Source organism: Mustela nivalis, assembly GCF_964662115.1.
Source record: "Mustela nivalis genome assembly, chromosome: 19".
In the NCBI taxonomy this organism is placed as follows: domain Eukaryota; kingdom Metazoa; phylum Chordata; class Mammalia; order Carnivora; family Mustelidae; genus Mustela; species Mustela nivalis.
In genome coordinates this window covers 27835020-27859016 of record NC_139038.1, presented here as the reverse complement: position 1 = coordinate 27859016, position 23997 = coordinate 27835020, and the positions used below count along the sequence as shown (strand labels likewise).

The following is a 23997-nucleotide window of genomic DNA, read 5'->3' as shown; positions in this document are numbered from 1 at the left end:
TCAAACTTCTTAGCAGTTTTAGCCCTAAAACATCCAAAGTAAATAAAATTGTCAAAAATGCTAGGCAACCCAACTTTTGCTTTTGCTATTATCTGCCTGGGGCCAATTACTCTTCTCAGTCTGCTTTCTAGAGAAGGAGAGAGAATTTCAATTACAGGTGGTAGACTATTACTAGAATAGAAGAAAATTTCTTCTTTGCAATACAGTTACCAATACCGTTTATATTCTCATCAGGCCAAGCTCTTTCCCAACATCTGAAAGTGTGTCTCTCACGTTAAATCTTACAGGGTTAGGCAAACATCTCTTTTTTTTATAAGTAACAGCATAAACACAAAAATACCACTGTGTCTTCTACTGACTCCTCACCTGCTATAATTCCTTAATAATGCCAACAGTATCAGAGCATAAAGCAAATTTCCATCTCATAACACACACTCAAATTCCTTATGGCAGCATTTCCCTTCTACTAAAGCCCAAGCTAGTATTTTGATTAAAAATACTTGAAGCATTTTTCCTACTCTATCTTCTATCAACATATGCCAAGCAGGAATCCTAAAAATAACAACTCTGACATTATCCAAACTATATGTGCATATGTTCTTGGCTCTTGACATATGCTCATTCCTTCGCTCATTTAATCCTCGTAACAATACCATGACATAAATATTAATGTTATCCCCATTTAATAAAACTGAGACATTCAGAGATTAAGAAACCCTTCAAGAGGAAAGGGAAAAAACAGACATGAACTTAAGTAGCACAGCTCCAAAAAAAAGTCTGTACCTAATTCATGTGTGTCCTTACCTGAAAATTCTGCATAGCCATAATGTAGTGTCTGAAAGTATCCTGGTCGTAAGTTTTCTAAGCTTCTCTTTGTCCAGGGTCGAAATATAAGCTCCCAGACTATGCCCCAGCAAAGCTATATGACCTTGTTCTCCAATATTCTGGATTCTATTAATCAAAATGAATCATATTAAAAGAGTATTTATTTAAAATTTTTATTTTTTTAAATTTAAAAAATTTATTTATTTAAAATATGAATAAAACAAAACCTAGAGACACAGGGTTTTCACAGAAATCTGTCAGACTTGAGATCCACTTAATGGCCTAGAAGTCAAATATTCAGATAAATTTAGGAAATTCATATATATAAAGTACTGATAATCTGGGGAACAAAAAGATTTAAAAAATTCAAATCCTAGGAGATATCTATCCTTTTTATCGAGTATCTGCTAAATATACAAACTGTGAATAATTTTCTGTCCCCATTTATTTTTAATTACATGTCAGCCGTAAGAACTACAGAGCATAATACTGAGATACAATGTGCAGAAAATTTTCTCAAAGAATCATTAGATGAAGATCAATTTCCCCACATACACACTGTCTGTGGGCTGTTTATAACAATACAGCCAATTCAAGGAGAACCACGTAGCATTTTATGCATAATTAAAATGGAAGTACTAATTTCCCTTATAAAAAGTATAAATCGGTAAGAATAAGACAAAAAAATTGGACAGGATACTGAGCAAAGGATATATTTCATAAAAAAGGAAATATAAATGGGCCTTAAAAAATACATAAAAAGAAACCAAACCTGACTCATAAGGAAAATGTGAACTAAAATTACGCCGACATATCACTGCTCACCTTGCGGACTGGCAACCGTCCTTAGGTCTGCTAAGAGCCTCATAGGCAAGGTGTGGGCAGAGAGACATTCTCATGCACTGCTGGTGGGCCTACAAACTGGCATAATTCCACAGGAAATTTGGCAGTATCTATCAAAATTACAAATATACAAACTACCTGGCCTAGAAATACCACTTTAGGACTTCGATCCCCAGAAGCCCTCATTTGTATGATAAATGACGCACGTACAGTTACTGGCAGCCGCAATGCTTGCGACAGTAAACATGAACAGGAGACCAGTTAAATAAAATATGGTTCATTCATCAAAAGGAAAACTAACCAGCTCTTACAGGTAAAAGCTCTTTGTATACCAATAAATAATGAACGCCAGGACATAAATGAAAACAGCAACGTGCAGAACAACATACAGTATTTACAGAGTGGAGGGAACGGGGACTTGCTTATGTACACATATCTCTGGAGAACACACGAGAACAAGCATGAGGGGGAGGGGAAAAGTATGAAGGAAATTCCCCTTTTCATCCAAGGCCTCTGTAATTTTGGAATTCACATCAATTTTGGGTTCAGGTAACACATGCCATCGTATCACTGACCGAAAACTGCCTTTTTTATTGTTTGAAATTTGAAAAAGGAGAATGCCATTACTTATCTCCCCCCAAATTAAATTTAAAACAACTAACTATGAAACTAAATAAATAGCTAAGTTAGATGAATAAAAATAAATGGATGATTCACAGACAGCGGGGCCTGCCACCAACAGATTCAGCTGCGGCAGTTCTCAGCGGTCCGCAGCGGAAGCATGAAGCAGAAGCCAGCCGCGGCAGAAAGCCCTCAGCAGTGTTCTCTGGTCTCTGTGCCAGCCCCTCTCTACGACTTGATGCCAGAGAAACTACAGGATGGAGTCTGAGTGAGCGCCTTCCTTTTGTGAAGTATGTTCCCTAAAATATATTAAATGTCTCTCCGAAAGGGAAGAAATGACCACTGTGTTAATATCACACGTAACTCTGAATGAAACATAGCTCTGTTTTGGCAACTTGTAAGAATGCAATCACTGTTTACAGGGGGGAAAAAAAAAAAGAATGCAATCACTATCAAAATCAAGAACACATAGACCTTCAAACGGAAGCCGCCAACCGTCCCACATTACCGGGCACTCTGGGGTTCCTCGTCTTCATCTCCGTGCATCAGGTTCTGAACTAACTGGAGGAGGCTCACCATGTCTTGTCCACTGCAGAACGAGAAGAGAGCTGACGGGGGGGGGGGGGGGGGCGGAAAGAGCACACATCCCTCCCCACTCTACCTCCCTCACTTGAACCAGCTCTGGAGAGTTGCTCTTTTTAAATTGAGCATCAGAATGTGCTTGAGATACACTAGACATCTTTGAAACACAAACCTCAAATGAACCGAATTCGCAATATAACCATGTCATTATTAAATCTTCCACCCAAACAGGAGATCGATCTCTGAAATTTCACCAATATTATGTCAGCATTATTTCTCTACCTGTTCATTTGAGTCCAAGGAGAACATTTAATAAGCATGTTAAAGAAACAACACAGTCTTTTTAAGATGCTGGAAGGTCACAGTGGGACTAAGACTACTCTGAGGCCACTGGTATAGCTAGTTTCCCTCCACGGAGGAGTCTTGCCTGGTTGTTCTAACAGACTTAAACATGTAATGCAAGCATCTCTTCTTACCCCCACTTCCCCAAGCAGGGAAACTGGAGATCTACTTCGACAGCAAACAGTTTTACTTCTCTCCAAGATATGTTATTAAACGCTTATTACGTGAGGGGTTGAAAACTTATGAGGAGAATCTGAATGGCTACAGCAGTAAGCAATGACAAGGTGACTTGTAGTAACTGTAATGTAAAAATAGTACCACTCCACTAATGAGAATAGGACTCACAAAAAGGTTCTCTTTTGAAAAAGCAGCACAGACAAAACAATGCCCTAATACCCCTTCTCCCCAAGGTGCTGACCTTCATGTGATAGGGGCTCTGGCCCTCGGACACTGTGGAGAGAGTGGGGGCTAGGCACGTGACCTTGAGCAAGCTGCTGAAACTCCCTCAGCCCCACTACAGAACTCTGAGGACACCATCAGTGCATGGAGCACGTTTATCCCATGCCTGGCAAACACGATCTCCCATGTGGGTGTCAGCATTATTAAGTGTGACTGCTCCCGCTCTGTGGCTTTAATGCCCTCCCATTCTGAGAATTCGAGAAGTTCCTGCTACTACCTCTTGCAGGGAAATTTCTGGGAGATCAGCAGAACCCTTGCATTCCCTTCCAGAGGTGTGCGAAGAGGGGGGTGGCAGGACTTGATTTGTGTTCTCAGCTGTAGAACTCACTTCACATCCAAGGGCTTCAGATCAGCATGGTCAGGCTACAGGCAGGAAGCCTATCTTAAAATGCTAGTATCTGGTGTGTTAGACAGGATACTAGTTGACACAAGTGGTCCTTCCTCTATGCTTCTCTTTTGCAACCTTGTATATATTCACATACAGGTCAAAGGACAATTGAAGGGAGTTGTACTGTTTACCTATGTGCAGTTTCCTGGTTATAAAAAAAAAAGCTTGAGGGAAGCTGGGCTGGGACTTTAATTCCAGGCTGAGTCTTAATATCCGGTGAGTATCTTAGGTACACAGCTACTTATTTTTCTGATCTTTGCCTACTAGCTTCAACCCCACACACTGGACAGATTGGCTTAGTTGCCAAAATATATATATATAAATCACCCTGCCTACAAAAGATTGAAGCTGACATTTTCATTTTACTGTATTATAAAAATGATATGTCTTATCAAATTAATGTATCTCTTACCACAAAGCCCAGTCTACTGAATAGAGGACAGGTTTCAAGGATGAACTAAGTATGACAGTTGAGTTACAGAATTTTAAGTTTGTGCATCACTTTTGAGTCCTGAAGTTCTTAAATTCTGAATGGGAAATTAAATGCTGAATGGGAAAGGGTGAGAAGCAGGCAGATTCAGTATTATCACAACTAGCCAACGGCATTCTGGTTTTCTGATACGACACAGTACCATATAGGACTCTCAATTTGCTCTGTGCTTATCACAACTAAAATTATCCATCAACTATAGTCTGGAAATCTCGATTTAAAGAAAACACATACCCAACTAAAATATGTATCTTCATTGTCACCTACCTGCCTTGGAGTGGCCCCGGAATATCTCCTGATGATTTCTTTCCATTTTCTTCTTCTGTTCTTCTAATTTAAAGGAAAAAAAAATGATTGTTCTATCTTATCAAATTTCTAAGATTTGAACATATAAACATGTGATGATGTTGCCTTTAACCTCTTAGTAACTGACATAGGATTTGAAATACATTTACCACATCTCTTGCCCTATTCCTGTTGCCCTAGCCCCAGTTTGGGGTACAGTTTGAATTTCAGGAGAGGAACATGAAATGAGTAACACTTTAACCCATTTTTTGGTTAGCTGATGCTATGACCTAAACATAGAGCAAGGAGCATTTATAGAATTCAAATCAATCTGTTAAGTAAATGAAATTCTTAATAGGCAGAACTGAAAATTAGTAAGTCCTGCCCCACAATTTCAAAATCTTTTAATTACAAAGTACCTTCTATGCAAAACAAACACCGTCTTTAAAGTCAGATGAAGCTAAGCTAAGTGTGACATTGTGAAACCAAGAGGTGTTTTTACCAGCAGGAAACCAGTGCCACCAGCTTCACAACAGGCTGAACACGTTTAATAGGGTCACTTCTGTTCCAGGCTCACCTCTGACTGTCCTCTAGCATCTTCATGGCCTCTTTCAAGTTTTTTCCCATCTCAGCTAATGTAGGGTCTGCTATCTGGGCAAAAAATCAAAAAAGGTTAAATTGCAATAATCCTGTATTACTTCTGCAACACAATTCATCCAGAAAAATTAAACTCAAGTCAATTTTCTTCTGGGGTTATTAAAAAACACATGGATCTATTATAAAACACATGAATTTGTTTTAAAATACTTGTTTTACAAGTTCTCTATTTTTGTTAAAAATTTTTTAAAGATTTTATTTATTTATTTTAGGGACAGGGACAGAGTGCATATGTGTAAACAGGGGGAGGGGCAGAGAGAGCATCCCAAACAGCCTCCTCGCTGAGTACTGAGCCCAACCTGGGGCTCGAGCTCATGACCCAAGATCACGACCTAAGCCAGAACCAACAGTCAGATGCCTAACCAACTGATCCACCCAGGTGCCCCTAACATACATTTGATTTTAAAATTCCAAAGTACAAACAGGTAAAAAAAAAACAACAAAAAAACCACCATTCCTACTCCCCAGGGGAAGCCACTCAGGTATGACGTGTATCTTTCTAAACTCACACACCACCCCTATGAAGTCCCACAACTTGATTTTTTCTACCTTACAGTGAACATGGTTCCATGTCAGTATATATCCACTTCACTTGTCGTGGTGACACTATACCTGACTCTATGGCTATTTCATCATTTAGCCCATCTTGAATTAATGTTAGATGATTCCAGTTTTACAATCCTAGAAGCCAAGTTCAGAGAAGTATGATTAGTATTCTATTTGTTTTATCGCTGTAATAGGCTGAAAAATGGTCTCTCCAAACAAATTCACGTAGTACCCTGGAACAGGTGAATGTTACCTTATATGGCAAAGTCCTTGCGGATGTGATTAAAGATCACATTAAAGATCAGATCTTTAAAGTTAAAGATCTAGAGATGGACTGTCCAGGTGAGCTCTAAATGCAGTCACATGCATCCAGCTAAGAGAGAAGTAGAAGGAGACTACACACACACACACACACACACACACACACAAATACACAAGAGAAGACCATGTGAAGACAGAGTAGAGGGAGATTTGAAGTTCTGGTCTCAAAAACTGGAATGATGGGGCCAGGGACCAAGGAGTGAGTACTGGCAGGCAACATCAGCTGGCCCAAGAAAGGAAGGGACTCTCCCTTCAAACCTATGAAGGGAGTTCAGCCCTGCCCACACCTGACTTCAGCCCACTGATACAGATTTTAAACTTCTAGCCTTCAGAACCGTGGGAAAACACTTTTCTGTTGTCCTAAGGCACCCAGTTTGTGCTCATTTGTCATAGTAGCCACAGGGTACTAATATCCTCATAAATCTGGAAGTGATTCTGGGGCACCTGGATGGCTCAGTGGGTTAGAGCCTCTGCCTTCAGCTCAGGTCATGGTCTCGGGGTCCTGGGACTGAGCCCCACATTGGGCTCTCTGCTCTCCCCGCTGAGCGGACAGCCTGCTTCCCTCTCTCTCTCTCTGTCTACCTCTCGGCCTACTTGTGATTTCTCTCTGTCAAATAAATAAATAAAATCTTAAAAAAAAAAAAAAACAATCTGGAAGTGATTCCAAAAACTCTGGAAGCTTCCACAGCTGGTCACAGTGAATGCGTCCAGAGAAGGGAAACCGGAAGGACAAGCATCAGATCAGAGGGAGTCTTTTCAGCTCAAGTCTTTTAGTTCTTTTCTGGTTTTAGTACCAAGTGAATTTTTACTTCCAGTCAAAAGATAACCAAGACAATATTCTAAAAAATCTTGCAAAATTAAACACACAAACTCATTCTCCTTTCTTACTTCTTAATCTCCCTAGCAATCTTAAGGCAAACCAGTTGTCTTGAATCTCCAAACAAGCTGGGTTACAGAGAGTTACGGAGGCTTTCTTTTGTTCCCCTCTTACCCTTCGAGTGTATTTCAACTGTGTTTATGCTTTTTTCCCTTCAGACTGCCTACTGTACCTAAGCATAACTTATATGGAGTAAGTGTACAATAGGTTGTTTTACAGTTAGTATTGCCAGATCTCCTCAAAATTGTTTTGTTTTGGAGCACCTGGGTGGCTCAGTTGTTAAGCATGTGCCTTTAGCTCAGGCCACGATCTCCGCATCCTGGGATGGAGCCCGCTGCCATGGGGCTCCCTGCTCAGTGGGAAGCCTGCTTCTCCCTCTCCCACTCCCCCCGCTTGTGTTCCCTCTTTATGTCTCTCTCTGTCAAACAAATAAATAAAATCTAAAAAAAAAAAATTTTTTGTTTTGTTCTGTTTAAGAGAGGGATAGAGAGACCCTTAAGCAGGCTTCATGCACAGTGCAGAGCCTGACATGGGGCTCGACCTCACAACCCAGAGATCTGAGCCAAAATCAAAAGCTGTACACTTGCTTAACTGACAGAGACACCCAGGCACCCCTCTCCTCAAGAAATGCTACTCAGTTTATCCATGTAAGTTCGGAAAAATGTTAACTTTAGGGATCTAGCCCAAGGATTTTCCATTTGTGTTCTTCGGAGTCTTAAGACTTCCAGAAAGAACTTTGGGGAAGTGGGGACGGACAGGGAGTTGGGGCTTTTAGCTCCCTGGCCCCGCCTAAGGAGATCAGATCTGTTTTACAACAAGAATTTTAACTTTCACTTGTAGAAGAAATCACTGAAAAAAAGAAGAAAAAAGTGAAGTATACCATGTATACCTCTGGTGTACCATTTGAGAAGTGAAGAAACAAAGATTCAGAGAGGTAAAGTGACTGGCCTAAGGTTACAGAGCAAATGGGTGACAGAGCAGTGCCAGAACCCTGGTTTCCTGACTCCTGTTTCTGACCTTTCTGGTACATCACACAGACCCCAAAACAGATTACAAAATAACCGTGTAGCCACGCCCAATACGATTTTACACAGGATAGAAAAATCATTTTAAAACTGGTGTTTGCAAAAAAAAAAAAAAAAAAATTCACAATTTTAATGTAACCATAAGATGGGTTACAAAACCATCTCAAATGGTCTCTGTGTTCTCAGTTAATGATTGTGAGTAGGATGAGGAACAGATAATGGTCAAGAGAATGTATCTGAACTCCTCCATCTACTGGTCATGTTCCTCATTACCCTTACCCTCTGTGACCCTCCAGGGTGTTCCCAATCTTCTGGCCAAATGAAAAGATAAACAGGTCTGTTTGATCAACCATACATCCCTATTTCATGCTTGTAACACTTGCCCTGTCTGAAATGTTCTTCTGCCTTTTATCTTTCCAGCTATTAAATCACAATTCAATACTTCCAAGAAACTGTGATGGATAAAACCACTTCACTCTCATATTCTCTTTAAAGACAGCAATACTGTTTTTGCTTAACCATAGACTCTGGATCTGGTGCCTGACAAAAAGAACTGTATTTATGGGAACAGAAACACATGTATATGGAACAGAACATGTGAAACCGGGGCCATTCTAATATGCAACTGCCATTTATCCTTATGATTCCTTGACATCCTTTACTGTGGATTGTTTTAGAGATGATCTTTCCAGTATATTCTCTCCAATTAGATTATAAGCTCCCTGAAGGCAGGGATTCAGACTACTCATTTTGAGTGTTTTTGCAGGACTAGAGGCCTCAAGTCGGCTCGATTCTTGGACTGTCATGTTACATCCGAAACCCGTTCGGAAGGCAGAACATAATGGGCATCAACACACCAGCTCTAAGTATGACACAGCTAGCATTTTCCTATAGGACTGGAACATGGTTTTTCAGTTGAAAGTAGACAAAATAGCTGACTTAGTTTAGAACTCGCTTCTTATGAACAGTACTTATTTTTAGACATGAGAATTCACATGTGATGACAAGACACACTGCGAATGGCAGGAGGGAAACGCAGCTTTGCGTTCTCCGGTGTGAGTCTCTCTGTACAGAGCCTGTGCTCACTGAGAGGAATGGCTTACATTTAAATTGTTCTGGCTCCTCCTCTCATTTAGGAAGTGAAGTCGAGGGTGGAGCAGGTGGCGGAAAGTGGGTGGCTAGGGAAAATAACATTTATAGTTAACTTTCAGTAAATTAAATCTGAGTGTGATGGGACTCCAATGCCACACACCCTCAAGGGCTTGTTAACTGGAGAAATCCAAAATATAAAGTGTTACCCAGCTGCAGGATAATAATATGCTCCGTCAAGGAATGCTCTAAGAAAAATGTGTATTTGTTCATTGGTTCCTTCAAACTAAAAACCATGCCTCCTCAGGCTTCTAGTGAGGGCAGCTGTGATTATCTAATTCATATTTCTTATCCTCAGTTTCTGTTACAGTGCCAGACAAGGCAGTTGCTAATACACAACAGAAGGGCAATAGCCAGACACAAACCTAAATGTGTGAATGATTAAGCTTGTGTATCAGGAGATGTCTGGGTGGCACAGTCAGTTACGAGTCTGCCATTGGCTCAGGTCACGATCCCAGGGTCCTGGAATCGAGCCCTACATGGGGCTCCTAGCTCAGCGGGAGCTTCTCCCCATCTGTGGTTCCCCTGCTTGTGCTCTCTTTCTCTGACAAATACAATCTTTACATACATACGTACATATGTGTAGACTCCTTATTTAAAAAAAGGTATCTATTATTCAGTATTTAGATTAAGATTGTTTTAGGCTCTTGAGGGGGAAAAGAGTAGTATTCTGTGCTAGGTTCCTAGGAAGAATGTCCTATCATTTTTTTTTTTTTTATTCCTTAGCACCAAGCACAGGATGTAGCACAGAAAAAGGGCTCAATGAGATCTGTGATCCTTGTTAATTACTAACAGTTACTGGACTGCTTCCTATATTCCAGGCATTATGCCAACTAATACTTTTATATGTATTATTTCCTGACTAATCCAAAGGCAGTTAGTATGCTTTAGGGCTGGAATTTATTTTTTTAATTTAAATTCAATTAATTAACTTAGTGTATTATTAGTTTCAGAGGTAGAGCTCAGGGATTCATCAGTCTTGTATGACACCCAGTGCACATGACATCAAGGACCCTCCTCACTGTCCATCACCCCACCACCCCACCCCCCTCTACTCCAGCAACCCACAGTTTGTTTCCTAAGATTAGGAGTCTCTTATGGTTTATCTCCCTCTCTTCATCTTTGTTTTATTTTTCCCTCCCCTCCCCTATGATCCTCGGTTTTGTTTCTTAGATTTCACATATGAGTGAGATCATATAATTATCTTTCTGACTGACTTATTTCACTTAGCATTATATCTTCTAGTTCCATCCACATTGTTGCAAATGGCAAGATTTCATTTTTTGATGGCTGAGTCATATGCATTATGTATACATCCCACGTTTCCTTTATCCATTCATCTGTTGATGGCATCTAGGCTCTTTCCACAATTTGGCTATTGTGGACATTGTTGCTATAAACACTGGGGTGTAAGGCCAGAATTTAAAACAAAGCCTATACTACCCTAACCACTCTTAACTCTTAGTGGTTAGTGCTCTTAACCACTAGGCAATACTGCTTTTCAATTTTATAAAATAAGTAAACAAAGCAACTCACACTTTGAAAAAACCCTGTACTCAAAAGTCTTAATTAGAGCTAAGGCCTCCCACCAACCTTTCTAAAAGTAGGCTCCACCCCCAGCATGGAGCCCAAAGCAGAACTTGAACTCATGACCCAGGGATCAAGACCTGAGCTGAGATCAGGAGTCAGGTGCTCAACCGACTCAACCATCCAAGTGTCCCAGACCTGGTGTTTAAGATGATCCTTCCTTGATTAAAGTTTTCAGCTAGATAAAGTGTATCAGAAGGCTCTCCCTAGTGGGAAAAATTCAGTGTCAACTAGATGACTAGATGACCAAAAACTTTCCTCCAAACCAGGGCATTTTCAAGAGTGAAGGAAGCAGTGTTAATAATTAAGCCATGACAATAGGTATAAACTGGGAGAGTCCTGGGCCAACCAGGATGTACAGTTACCCTGGCCTTGACTAAAACGTTCATTCCACAGCTCATGCCCTTGTTCCATCCAGCGGAGCCCATGGAAATGTCTATGGTCACGGCTGTCTGAGTTACAAGGTAAAATCAAAGACAACGTATAATTTGCAAAGAGTGCACCTGAAGTTCAAGTATTGTCAAAGACTTCTTTTCCTACCTATAAACACATCTGAATCCATTTTCCCTCATCGAAATCTTGAACAAAGTGACCTGACTGAAGATCTGGGGCCTACCAGGAAGAACTTCAGGAAAAAAGGTCCCTCTGTTAACCAAAAGGTCAACAGATTCCAACCAATCCTTTAGAGACCAGGGGCCTTTAGCCGATTCCTTTCCATTGTCTTTCCTACCGACCTTAAGCAAGCCAATCCAGGCTGTAAAGTATGTCAGTGTTGGGGGGGGCGGTCAGATGCTTTTCTAGGAAAGGGAGCAGGAGGTCAACCTAGACTTTTGAGCTAGACACCCATGGCCTCTGCTCACCCAGGTCCCTAAGTCTTAAAGAGGGTTGCAGCAGTCAGACTGTTGAAACCGTGCAACAACGCATTTACAAAGTGTGTGTACCTAATCACGAAACCACTACATGCTCATTACTGACGCACAGACAGCTATTAGACTGTTAGCACAGATAGCTATTAGACTGTTAGTTGTTAGATTGTAAATTCATAAATTATATTTTCAGTTACAGCTAATTCTGCTGTGTAATGAAGTAGATTCAGTATTTTTGCTTCAATTATATCTCACAAAAGCACATGGTATGGCTTAATGCAATTTCAAGGCTAAAGATGAACCATTCAATTGTTTGTACGATAACTGTCACAGAACTGCAACAGCTCATTTTGTAAAACAAGCTCCACCATTCATTATTTTACAAACATTTAAGAGCCTTTTTTTTTTTTTTTTAAGATTTTATTCATTCGACAGATCACAAGTAGACAGAGCAGGAGGCAGAGAATCAGAGAGGTAGGGAAGCAGGCTCCCTACTGAGCAAAGAGCCTGATGCAGGGCTCTATCTCAGGACCTTAGGATCATGACCTGAGCCAAAGGCAGAGGCTTAACCCGCTGAGCCACCCAGGCGCCCAAGAGCCATTTTTATACTAGTTGATTTTCATTACTTTCAGTCAGTGTGGAAGAGCAAAATACCCTGCCACTATCAGAAGAAATACTACACTTGTAATGTTAAAACATCATGAATTAAAGTTCTCAAATGTTGGAAGAAAAAAGTCAAAAGTCAAATGCAAGGGAAAACAGTAAAAGAAGTCATGGAGTAATTCTCAAGTTTTCCAAAAGCTAGTAGAAGTTCTAAATTTATCTGGAGTGGGGCTGTGGGGATTAACGAAAAAGAAAAAAATCACTTACTTTTGCTCTAGGCTAGAAATGTATTAATTCAGTATAAAATAATGCTGGCACTAAATAATAAATTGGAAATACATCCTATTTGTTTTATTCTATTTCATTTTTTGAAAAAGATTTATTTGTGTGAGAGAGAGACAGAGAGAGTGAAAGCACAAGCAGAGGAAGTGGCAGGCAGAGAGGGAGAAGCAGGCTCCCCACTGAGCAAGGAGCCTCATGCCGAGCTCGATCCCAAGACCCTGGGATCGTGACTGGAGCTGAAGACAGGTGCTTAACTGACTGAGCCACGCAGGCATCCCAAGTTCTTTTTCATTTTTAAAACCTGCTGATCATGACCTGCTAAGTTGATTTGACATCCCATATACAGGATGTAACCTGTGGTATGGATGTTGGGAGTTATTACCCAGCAGATAAATAATCATTTGTTAATAAAGTTTATTTACCAAGAAGTTGTTTATGAGAACCTTTAAAAAGTGGAAACTGCAGTAGAAAAATAATTTTAGGGCATAAAATTCGACAACAACTGCTCTACAGTCAATTTTAGAATGTTCTCACAGCTTCCAAGCAGGCTTAATCGAGCTCTTGTATACATTTCCTCAGGGGAACCAAGTGTAACAAGAATCATATACTTACTTTCAAATGAATTAGGAGAAAAAAATAACACCTCGAACCCTGAATTCTTAGACACTACTATTTAGTAAAATCTAAGTTTAAAAAGGAGGGCAGATTACAGAACAGAAAGCGTATCTGGGACCCACTGTTAAGAGGCACAAGGGAACTTTTAGGGGAGATGCGAATGTTCCATATCTTGATCGTGCTTGTGATTCTATGTCTGTGTATAACCAATAGCCAAAATGCAACCTGGATCATCAAAGTGGGTATTCTTATTACACATAAATTGTCCCTCAATTTTAAAAAGATGGGTGAACCGATTTTAAAGTCAATTTAGAAGAAACATTAAGTAAATAATAGTGTAAATGGCATACTGATGTGGCAAAATTCAAAAATGGCATATGAATAACAGCTATTTAGGAAATACAGAGCTACCCCTTTAAAAAGAGACAGACCCGGAAGAAAGGGGAAAAGGAAGCCTAAAATGTAATCTTAAAATCTAAAAAGCACAACATTCATCAATAGAAGTGATACTGTAGTTTTAATAAACGTTTTCATTGGCGGAATGTTCATAATTGGGGAGTTCGAGGACGATTACCAAAGAAGAACTAAGGCATATGAGAATGCCAGCTGCTCATAGTGGACAGAAGACTGTGGTGTCATCAAACACTAGTTTACAACATATGCATTAGACATGTTAAAAGAAAAAATCACCACCTTGGAGTCTGAGTGGCTCAGTCGGTGAAGCATCTGCCTTCGGCTCGAGTCACGATCCTGGGGTCTAACCCCACATCGGTCCCCCTGCTCAATGGGGAGTCTGCTTTTCCCTCTCCCTCTGCCTCCCACCCCACTCGTGCTCTCTCTCATAAATAAACAAAAATCTTTTTTAAAAAAATCACCCCCTTTCTTCAATCAAAGCAATCAGAAAAACTCTAAAATCCTGCTTGGGTTTTTTTTTTAATTATTTTATTTATTTTATTTGAGAGCAAGAGAGCGAGAGAGGAAGCATGAGCAAGGAAAGGGGCAGGGAAGCAGATGCCCCAATGATCAGGGAGTCCAACTCGATCCCAGGACTCAATCCCAGGACTCCAGGATCATGACCTAAGCCAGAGGCAGCCGCTTAACTGACGCAGGAGCCCCCAAATCCTTTCTAACATACTAACTACTGTGGCCTTCTACATCTTTCTACATCTTTCTTTCAAGGTGAATCCCAGAGAGTGATAACCATGCAATTATCATCAACTCTTAAAATCATTTCTTTTCCTCCCCAGTGAAGACACAGTGTCTGCTATCCAGCACTAGCTCGACAAGCACCCCAAACACTACACATCTCTGAGCAGCACCAAGCAGCCGCTTCAGGAACACAGCTGTTTCTTTCAGGTCAACGACAAGAGAAAATTTCTGACAGGGATTCTCTGGGAAGTTGATACAGTGCCTTGCAAACCTGGCTTGCTGTCTTGGCATCTCAATTTCTCCATTTGTAAATACTTTTGCCTGATTCCAACAGAACAGTTTTTCACTAAGAACTAGGCACTATTGGGTACCTGGGTGGCTCAGTGGGTTAAGCCTCTGCCTTCAGGTCGGGTCATGAACTCAGGGTCCTGGGATCAAGTCCCACATCAGGCTTTCTGCTCGACGGGGAGCCTGCTTTCTCCCTCTCTCTCTGCCTGCCTCTCTGCCCACTTGTGATCTCTGTCCTAAATAAATAAAATCTTAAAAAAAAAAAAAAGAACTAGGCACTACTGTCTGTGTCTTCTAAGAAGTGGATACTCTTGGAAAACCTTTTTAACTATCACGGACTCTGCTTGACTGTGTCTGTGAGAACAGGAAGACATACTGTAATCACTGGCTCATTAAGGAGCTTAAGATTCCTAGTTGAAGAATATTCAAATATTCCATCGGGCATTAGGATCTAATCTTACCAATTCAAGAGAAGAGGCAAAACAGAACATGTGGGGAAAAGAAGGGGCAAAAATAGACAGCAGGGAAGTAAGAATCTGGTAGAGGTAAGGAGGCAGCAGTCAGTAACATCAGATCAAACCCGTCACAGAAGCATGCAGAGGGTTTAGAAAGGCATTCGGATCACTCGCTTTAAGATATGTGTTGGGAATGCTAGGGATTCAAGTCTAAGTTTCAACAATGTATTCCTAGAGACCACTCCTCTGAAGAATCAATTCATTCAGGCTTTATATATATCATGAATAAATGCTTCCCAACAACTACACAGATGGAAAAGTACCACACACCAGGCAAGCTCTATTTCTAAGACGTTTACTAGTTCATCTGGAATCACACACTCATTCTGGAACACACAAAAAAACTGCCTACAAGAAAGCAAGCTAGAGTCCCTTGAAAATAGAAGTCTTTCACTGAGATGTGCTTCTCATAGGGAGTGCTTCCTAGGACTTGGTGGGGATGGAATCAGAAAGATAAAGATACCCATTATCCTCACCAGTATCACTCTGTCCCTTACTGAATGGGAACTCTGTAGGGCTAACGCTCCTAGCCACATCTCTGAGGAAAGGAACCCACTGATTCTGAAGCCTTTGTGTGGTATCTATGCATCTTCAGACCTTCAAGGTTGAACTGTGAAAGTGCCTACATTCAACTGTTTTTAATGTACAAAACCCACACAACCTCATAGGCTTCCACCTAATACAATGTACAGTCTAGTAAGTAATTCAGTCTCGCTAGGATCCTGAGATCACTGTGGCTAAATGTTCCATGTCATGGAGTCCCATTTTATTTTTTAAGTAGGCTCCCCACCCAGCCGGGAGCCCAACACGGGGCTTGAACTCATGACCCTGAGATCCTGACATTGAGACCTGAACTGAAATTGAGTCGAGACTCAACCCAACTGAGGCACCCCAAGGAGTTACATTTTAAAGTGCTTTATCTTGCTGTTTCTGCTTTTCCGCATATAGGAAGAGGGTTTTATTAGAAGAGCGTACTCCTCCCTCAGTTCTTTCAAACTCAGAATGCATTTTCCACAGAAATAAAAAGTGGACAGGGTCCCAGGCTAGACTGCAAAGACTATGCAACTTTAAGGCAACTAAATATTTAGCATTTAATAAAGCAAAAAACCACAATAACAGAAATCAAACAAATAATAAAATTTAATTAACATTTTTGTTTTGAATATTGCTTGGAAAAATAGATGTAAGCTAGATTTTAGATATTTTCAAAGTGACTGGGAACATATTTTTTAAATATCTGATTTAAACTTCAAAATGTGAAACAGGTTTCCTTTCCCTTATGATCTACCAGCAATTGATATGAGGCACAATTGTATTGTAAAGTAAGCATTTACATTTTATTTACATTTTTTAGAAACTAGAAAAGACAGGGTTCTGATAGTCTACCTAAAGAATCTCTTCTACAAAAATCTTTCCTGGCCACTCAATTCCATGCATTTCCCTTTTTATCCTTAATACTTTTTATCCCACTATGCTATATAAGGATTTGTCGAAACAGGTATGCCCCTACCAGAACATAACCTCCTGCGAGGATCAGGTCTTACTCACTTCATGTTTCTCTCAGCACAGGGCTCTGACCATAGCCGGGCTTCAAGAAAAATTATAACTCAAAGCAGGCCACTGCTTTAGGTGAAAACAGCTGACATTAAACACAGGCAACTCCTCTCTATAATTTTAACTCATAATCCTAGATCTGGTGGCACACACAACAGACTGGGGACCATCAACGGCTCGGTCACTGACTGCCTCTGCAATCTTGAATAAATCAAAAATCCCCGAGGCCATAAATTTTCAGGATCAGGAACTTTGTACCATATTTTCCTGGACACCCAGCATTTGATAATCATTTACCACTTTGGCCACCGAGCACCTGTATGCAAAACCCTTACACGAGCATGATATAGGGATCAGCTTTAAATGAATGTCAAAATTAGGGGCGCCTGGGTGGCTCAGTTGGTTGGACGACTGCCTTCGGCTCAGGTCATGATCCTGGAGTCCCAGGATCGAGTCCCACATCAGGCTCCCAGCTCCATGGGAAGTCTGCTTCTCCCTCTGACCTTCTCCTCACTCATGTTCTCTCTCACTGTCTCTCTTTCAAATAAATAAATAAAATCTTTAAAAAAAAAAATGAATGTCAAAATTATAGGCCATCATCTCCCATCCCTTTTCTTGTAAGATCTACAAAGTCAGACCACAGAAAATGGTTCTTCCCCCCCACCTTTCTTTCATTTGAGAATGGTTATTTCAAACATGGCTAATAGGTATTCCTTTTGTGAGCTTTTAAAATACAAAACAGGAATAGAAATTCTGGTAGTCTTTATCAGTAATAATCAGGAACGTTCCAGTCACGCTCCTATTGCTCCTTAAAAACTTACCATCAGTAAGATGAAACAATTTTCCAAAAACAGATCCAACGAGGGTGGGGGAGAAATTTTGCTTAGAAGGAGTACAGGAAAAAATAATGGGTTGGGTTACAATTATTTTGATCAGAAGCAGGGTCAAAGCTGCCTCTTGCAGAGACAAAAAGTAAATATACAACAAATAAATGAGCCCCACTCTCTAGTGCTGCCCAAGAGAATCGTCTATGGTCATGGAAATGTTCTATGTCCGCTCTGTCCGGTTGCACAACCACAAGCCACACCGTCACTCTAGAGCACTTGAAAAGTGTCGACTGAGGAACTGCATTCTAGATTTTAATCTTAATTAATCTAAATTTAAGAAGCCAAATATAGCTAGTGTATCCCCTACTGAATGGTGTAGCTTCAGATTTTCTAAGTCGGTGGGTCTCAACCAGAGGCAGTCTCCCCACCCCCCAGGGAACAACTTCTTCATTCGCCCACTCTGGTTCTCACACTACAAGAAATGCCACTAATGGAGACCAGAGATGCAGCTCAACATTCTACAATGCACTGGCCAGCTTCTCCCAAAACGGCATTAACCAGCCCAGCATGCCAGCACAGCGGAGTTTAAGTTTACTCAGGCTGGAATTAAAGTAAATGCAAATAAACTGCAATATGCTTTGTCCAGACATAATACCCAGGAAGAACGAGCTTTTTTAAGGAACAGGAAAAGGTCTGGGCTGTTGTACAAGTTTAAAGGAGCAGGTCTTTACTGAAAAGTGTATGCAGGTGTGTTAACTTAAGATCTAAAGCATCAGAATTGTTATTTCCTGTGGCATTTTTTAAACTTGATTATTAACCTAAGTAAACACTGTGAGACTATGCGACAGAGCCTTGCCCCTTAATGAGTTGGACACAGAGTACTGCGGGACTGAGGCCCCTAAACCTACTCTTCCAGTCTGAATGCCTTGCCCCTTCAATTGACCTGTCTTGGTTTCTTGAGACCTCACTAATTTCAGATACAGCAGAGAGTACTGGGAAAGAAGAGCGGTCAGGGCAAGAAAACGGCTCTGTCATGGCAGGTCTCACATCTACATATTACCTAAAGCGAAGGCAAGCGTACAGAATTATATTTGGACCAAAGGAAATGTACTGACTGACAGTACTACATGAGGACGGACTACTACATTCAGAGAGAGCTATTACTTGAAATTAGAGGATGGGAATCAAGTAACATTGTGGTTTCTGTAGCCAGTGTAAATTATGCAAGGATCCGTTTAAATGGGATCATTCAGGACTGCTCAATAGTTTTATATTAGCAATGTACAATTTAGCAGAACAGCCTATCTCTCAAAGAAACAGGAATAGCAGACACAACTCAATGTTTTTACTTTGATTCAAACTGTTTTTCAGAACATGAAACCCTCCATGTTCACATAGCAATTCTTTTTCTTTTCTGCCCACTTAGCACCAACCAAAATCGCTTATTAGATGTGAACAGGGAATATAAAAATAAGACACAGTCCTAGTCCTCAAACAGTTGCATTCAGAATTTCCACACTGGCCTAAGGCAGAAACTTCCAGCCCACACATTCTGAATTCCTCAGAGATCACTGCCATTTTTGTGAATGCTCCAGCCGTAGGCACTCTGGAATTTCATCGCACTTCAGATCCTCATTTGGAGTTTACGATCCTTTGGCATCAATTAACATTTATAGGGAGAAACCAGTATAATCGACTAATTAAACGCCAGAACAGTAGTATTTAAAGTGGGATTCCAACCCACTGTTTTTGCAGATTTGCCTGTAAGAAACTGTTCTTGGAGGAAAGGTCATGCCAGTTCTTTAGGTTTCCAACTGAAAAGACACAACACCCATCCTGTCTTATGAAACTGGACAGGAAACAACACAGAAGAGGCAATTTTAGTATCATTTTATATTCGACTACTGGCGTAACACAGGTGACCTAGACCAGGGGTTCTCAGCCTCAGCATGACTAACATTTTAAGCACATATTCTCTGGTATTGAGGCTGTCCTATGCAAGGTGGAATGTTCAGCAGCATCCTTAGCCTCTAACCACTAGGTGCCAGCAGCACCTCCAGCCCCCCCTACCCGCCCCCCCAGCTGTGACAACCAAAATGTCTCCAAACAAGCTGCCAAATGTCCCCTAGGGAACAAAACTGCAATGGTGGTTGAGAATCACTGACCTAGCCTGTAACTCAAAAGTATCACAAGGTAGGGATGCCTGGGTGGCTTAGATGCTAAGCATCTGCCTTTGGCTTTGAGGAGAACCTGCTTCTCCCTCTCCCTCTGCCTGCGGCTGCCCTTGCTTGTGCTTGCTCTCTGTCAAATAAATTAAAAAAATAAAAAAGGTACCACAAGGTAGACACTGTGTACTAATCAAAAGCTTGGAAAGACTTTATTCCTAGCCAGCAAAACACATAAGGTTAAAAACATAATCTTTTTCTATTCTTGACTGTGTTCCACCCAATTTATAAGAAACCTTCCACGCAATTTATGAGGTGTAAGCTATACATCCGGCTGAACTGGTACAATTACTCCCTTCAACTTTCCAGTGACAAGAGAACCCATCTACAGCAGATGCCACACTTGGCCGGGGGAGGGAGGGGGACACCATGACAAAGTGTGACATTTCTGCCAGTTCAAAACCAAAATAAGGCAGCACTGCTCCCGAACTCTGCATGCACAAAAGAACAAGGTCTGCACGAGCAGACTCACAAGCTCGAAAACGAAGAACGTGGAGGGAAGACAGGTATCCAAGCACTGGTTCTCATCTACCAGCCCTAAATCAGGGACCATTAGAATCCATCCCCCTTGCCAGAGCAGTGAGCCAGGTACATCCCGCGGCTGCTCCCCCAGGGCAAACCAGAGGAAAGCGAGGCTATCTGGGCACTTCGGATTCCCAACCCACTCCCCCACAGGAAAGGGGGAATAGCAGTAACCCCCAAAACGCAACTCCCCCCCTACAGAAGACCCACCCCTTCTTGACCTCGGGGCCAGGGGAGGGGTGGGCTCTTCACAGGTGTTCACAACTACAGCGTCAGAATCCCGTGCGGGAACTTGTTAAACCGGCAGATCCCCGTCCCGCCCCCACCGAGGGTCCGACCCCACGGCCGAAAATCTGGCTGTTTACCAACGGCCCCAGGGGATCCCTAGTCACGCTGAAGTTGGAAACCCACTGCTTCAACACTGTTTCCCCGCTGACTTGGAGACCACAGAAAACCTACAGGCTAGCAGTCGGCTCCGAAACCACCGGAGCTTCTGTCCACGCTCTTCTGGGGCCGCAAGTGGCTAGCTGTCACCCGAAAGGGGAAACGGAGCGCGGGCAGGCCCCAAGGTCGGCCCCGCGGCTCCCGCACCGGGCTAGGGGCAGAACCGGCCCGGCCTCTCTCGGGCCACGGGGACCCGAGGGGCTCCCGGCCCCATGACGTGACCAGGCCTCAGCCGCGAGCGCCCAGCCGGACGCCCTCGCGGCCAGGCCTCCTCAGGCAGGGCCAGTTAGCCCCTGGGCCCCTCCCCGGTCACAATGGCAGCTCGCGACGAGGAAACAGTCGCCCCGGAGCCAGGAGACCCCGGGCCGCAACGCCGCCACCCACCCCCTCCCCCCAGCCCGAGTACGGACCTTCTCCAGGGACGCGTCCATGGCTGAGGCGGCCGGCGGAGCCCGATGGAGGCTCCGCGGTCCGAGTGCTACTTCCGCCTCCCGCGGCCCGCCGCGGTATCCACGCTGGCAGCGCTGACGTCCCCCGCGGCCGCGGCCGGCGGGGCGGAGACGAGGAGGAGCTGCCTGGCGTCGCCGCGGGGTGGGAAATCTGCGGGGCTGGGGGAGGCGGGGAGGCGGGGAGGCGGGGAGGCGGGGAGGCGGGGCGGGCCCCTCGGGTGGGCGGGGCCCCTCGAGGGTGGGCGGGGCCCTCTGGGCTTCCGTACCTGGCCGTCGCGCCGGCCAGCCCTAACGTTCCCAGGTGAAGGGGGGAGGCACTGTGGAGTCGTTCCCAACACTCAAAAGCCCCTCGCGGGCTTCGGGGTAGACATATCATAACCGCCAGTGATCACTCCTGCGCTGAGAGTCTGGAAATGCTAGGGACGCACCTGTACTTCCGGGCCTAGGCCTCCAAGCTGTCCCCACTGTCAACATCCCTCAGGAATGGAACAGGCCATGCACCACGGAAGGGCGGGGCTGGAGCGCGCCCCCGCGCCTGCGCAGGATGGGCCGTGGACTAGGCGCCCCAGGAGTTTGCGGGGCTCCAGGTGGAAGGTTCTCCAGTGACGCGTGCTCCAAAAAGGTGCTGGTGTGATCCGGGGTGTTTGTCTCAGATCCTCCCGCAGGATCCAAGACGGAAAAGACTTGGAGACAGCTGGTCCAGCTTCCTCCCTTATGTGGAGCCGTAATTATGACTTGTCAGGTGATGATGATGATGATAATAATAATAATGCAAATAATAATAGTCCGCTGCTCCTGTTCCACTTTATAGTGCAATGACCCTGTGATGGAGAGGTCGTTATCCATTTCCCAGTGCCCGTCAAGGTGGGATCCAGACCCAAGCACCCTCACTGCCGCGCCTGTCCAGTATGCATCCTGCCTCCATAATCGCTCCCCTTCTTGCCGTACAAGCCTGTTTCTCACGAATGCGAGAGGGCATGTATTTGCTTATTCCTTTAATGAGGAAGACTGCAACAGACTTGTCTACCGCGTTTGCAGCCACTAAAGCACTTCACCAAAGACCGATGACGTTACAACCACAAAACCATCCCCTTTCTCGCCTTTTCTGTGCGCGTCTCTTCTGAAATCTGCGTAAATGACTGGGTCGCATTTTCAGTATAGTAATTACATGTTTTGTGCTATCTAACTTGTGTTTGGTAAATTGCCCAGTTATGTTAATAAAATTGTTTTCTACCGAAAGAAGCCTTGTGTGCCGGTTCAGAGCAAAACAAATCACTTTTTCCAATTTATTATGAAAATGTTTAGGGACCCTTGGGTGGCTCTGTCGCTTAAGCATCTGCCTTCTGCTCGGGTCATGATCCCAGGGTACTGGGATGGAGCCCCACCTCTGGCTCCTCGCTCAGCAGGGAGCCTGCTTCTCCCTCTGATTGTCGCTCCCCCTGCTTGTGCTCGCTCGCTCGCTCGCTGACAAATAAATAAAATATTTTTTTAAAAGGAAAGAAAACAGTCAAACATTTAGAAAAAAAAAAAAAAAAGAATTGGGCAGTGAACAGCCACGTGCCCACTTTCTAGATTCTACAATGAGCATTTCCCTGTAATTGCTTGATTTTGTAAGCATCTAATCTATTCATCAATATGTCTTCTGTTTTGATACACTTCAAAGTTGCAGACATCAAGATATTTCACCCCTGAACATTTCATCGTGGATATCATTAAAATTTCGTAATTTCTAAAGCCGCTAATGCAAAGCCAAGTGTCTTTGCATTACCATACAAAGTAGATTGTACAAAGAGATGAAACTAACATTTTCTATTCTGAAAGTAAACTTTAAAACATGAAAATTATTCCCCCCATGAAAAATGGGAATAACTGGTTTAATATTTACCCAAATAGTACTGCCTTCGGCAGCACATACACTAGTATTCACCCAAATATATTTGTCGGCTGCCACCTTGGACAGTTTGAAAGTTTTAAGTGATTTTTTTAAAAGATTTTATTTATTTTTATTTGACAGAGAAAGCTCACAAGTATTTGCCAGAGAGGCAGCCAGAGAGAGAGGGGGAAGCAGGCTCCCTGCTGAGCAGAGAGCCCAATGTGGGGTTCGATCCCAGGACCCTGAGGTCACAATCTGAGCCGAAGGCAGAGGCTCAACCCACTGAGCCAAGGGGCCCCTTAAGTGTGATATTTAAAGACTTGAAGAGTGTTCAATTTTATTTCGCAAAGAAATAAAATAAAGTAACAAAAACCAAGAGGTGGAGAGGATAAGAGAGCTGGTGCAAAGGGCAATAAATTTCCCATTTTATAGAGGAAGGAAACAGTAGATTTTTTCTTTTTTTTTTTTTAAACATTTTTTTTAATTTATTTGACAGATAGAGATCACAAGTAGGCAGAGAGACAGGCAGAGAGAGAGAGAGAGGAGGAAGCAGGCTCCCTGCTGAGCAGAGAGCCTGACGCGGGACTCGATCCCAGGACCCTGAGATCATGACCTGAGCCGAAGGCAGCGGCTTAACCCACTGAGCCACCCAGGCGCCCCAGTAGATTTTTTCTAAATTAAGTAACAAATACAAAGATTTTTTATTTACAAAATAGAAGGCAAAATCTATGGAATGGGAGTGGGGGTTTAGAGATGAAGGAAAAGAAATTGGCACTATCCCATTTTAT

The 23997-nt window shown here is 42.7% G+C and overlaps 1 protein-coding gene across 7 annotated transcripts in view; it reads right to left on the bottom strand.

The window, feature by feature from the left end:
• The window catches only part of PDXDC1 (pyridoxal dependent decarboxylase domain containing 1), a 51895-nt gene extending 30067 nt beyond the window's left edge, over positions 1-21828 (bottom strand). The window contains exons 1-5 of one of the 7 annotated variants that reach the window (XM_082715010.1): positions 21298-21828; positions 5338-5486; positions 4818-4880; positions 2798-2878; positions 805-951 (exon numbers count right to left, since the gene is read on the bottom strand). In XM_082715010.1, coding sequence (XP_082571136.1) covers positions 805-951; positions 2798-2868 — 218 coding nt within the window. In that variant the 5' untranslated portion in view covers positions 2869-2878; positions 4818-4880; positions 5338-5486; positions 21298-21828. Of the gene's footprint in view, positions 1-804; positions 952-2797; positions 2879-4817; positions 4881-5337; positions 5487-20902; positions 20923-21297 lie in introns of those variants that run through there. The other 6 variants (XM_082715007.1, XM_082715006.1, XM_082715005.1 and 3 more) reach the window with 6 other exon arrangements.
• Positions 21829-23997: the final 2169 nt, after the last annotated feature.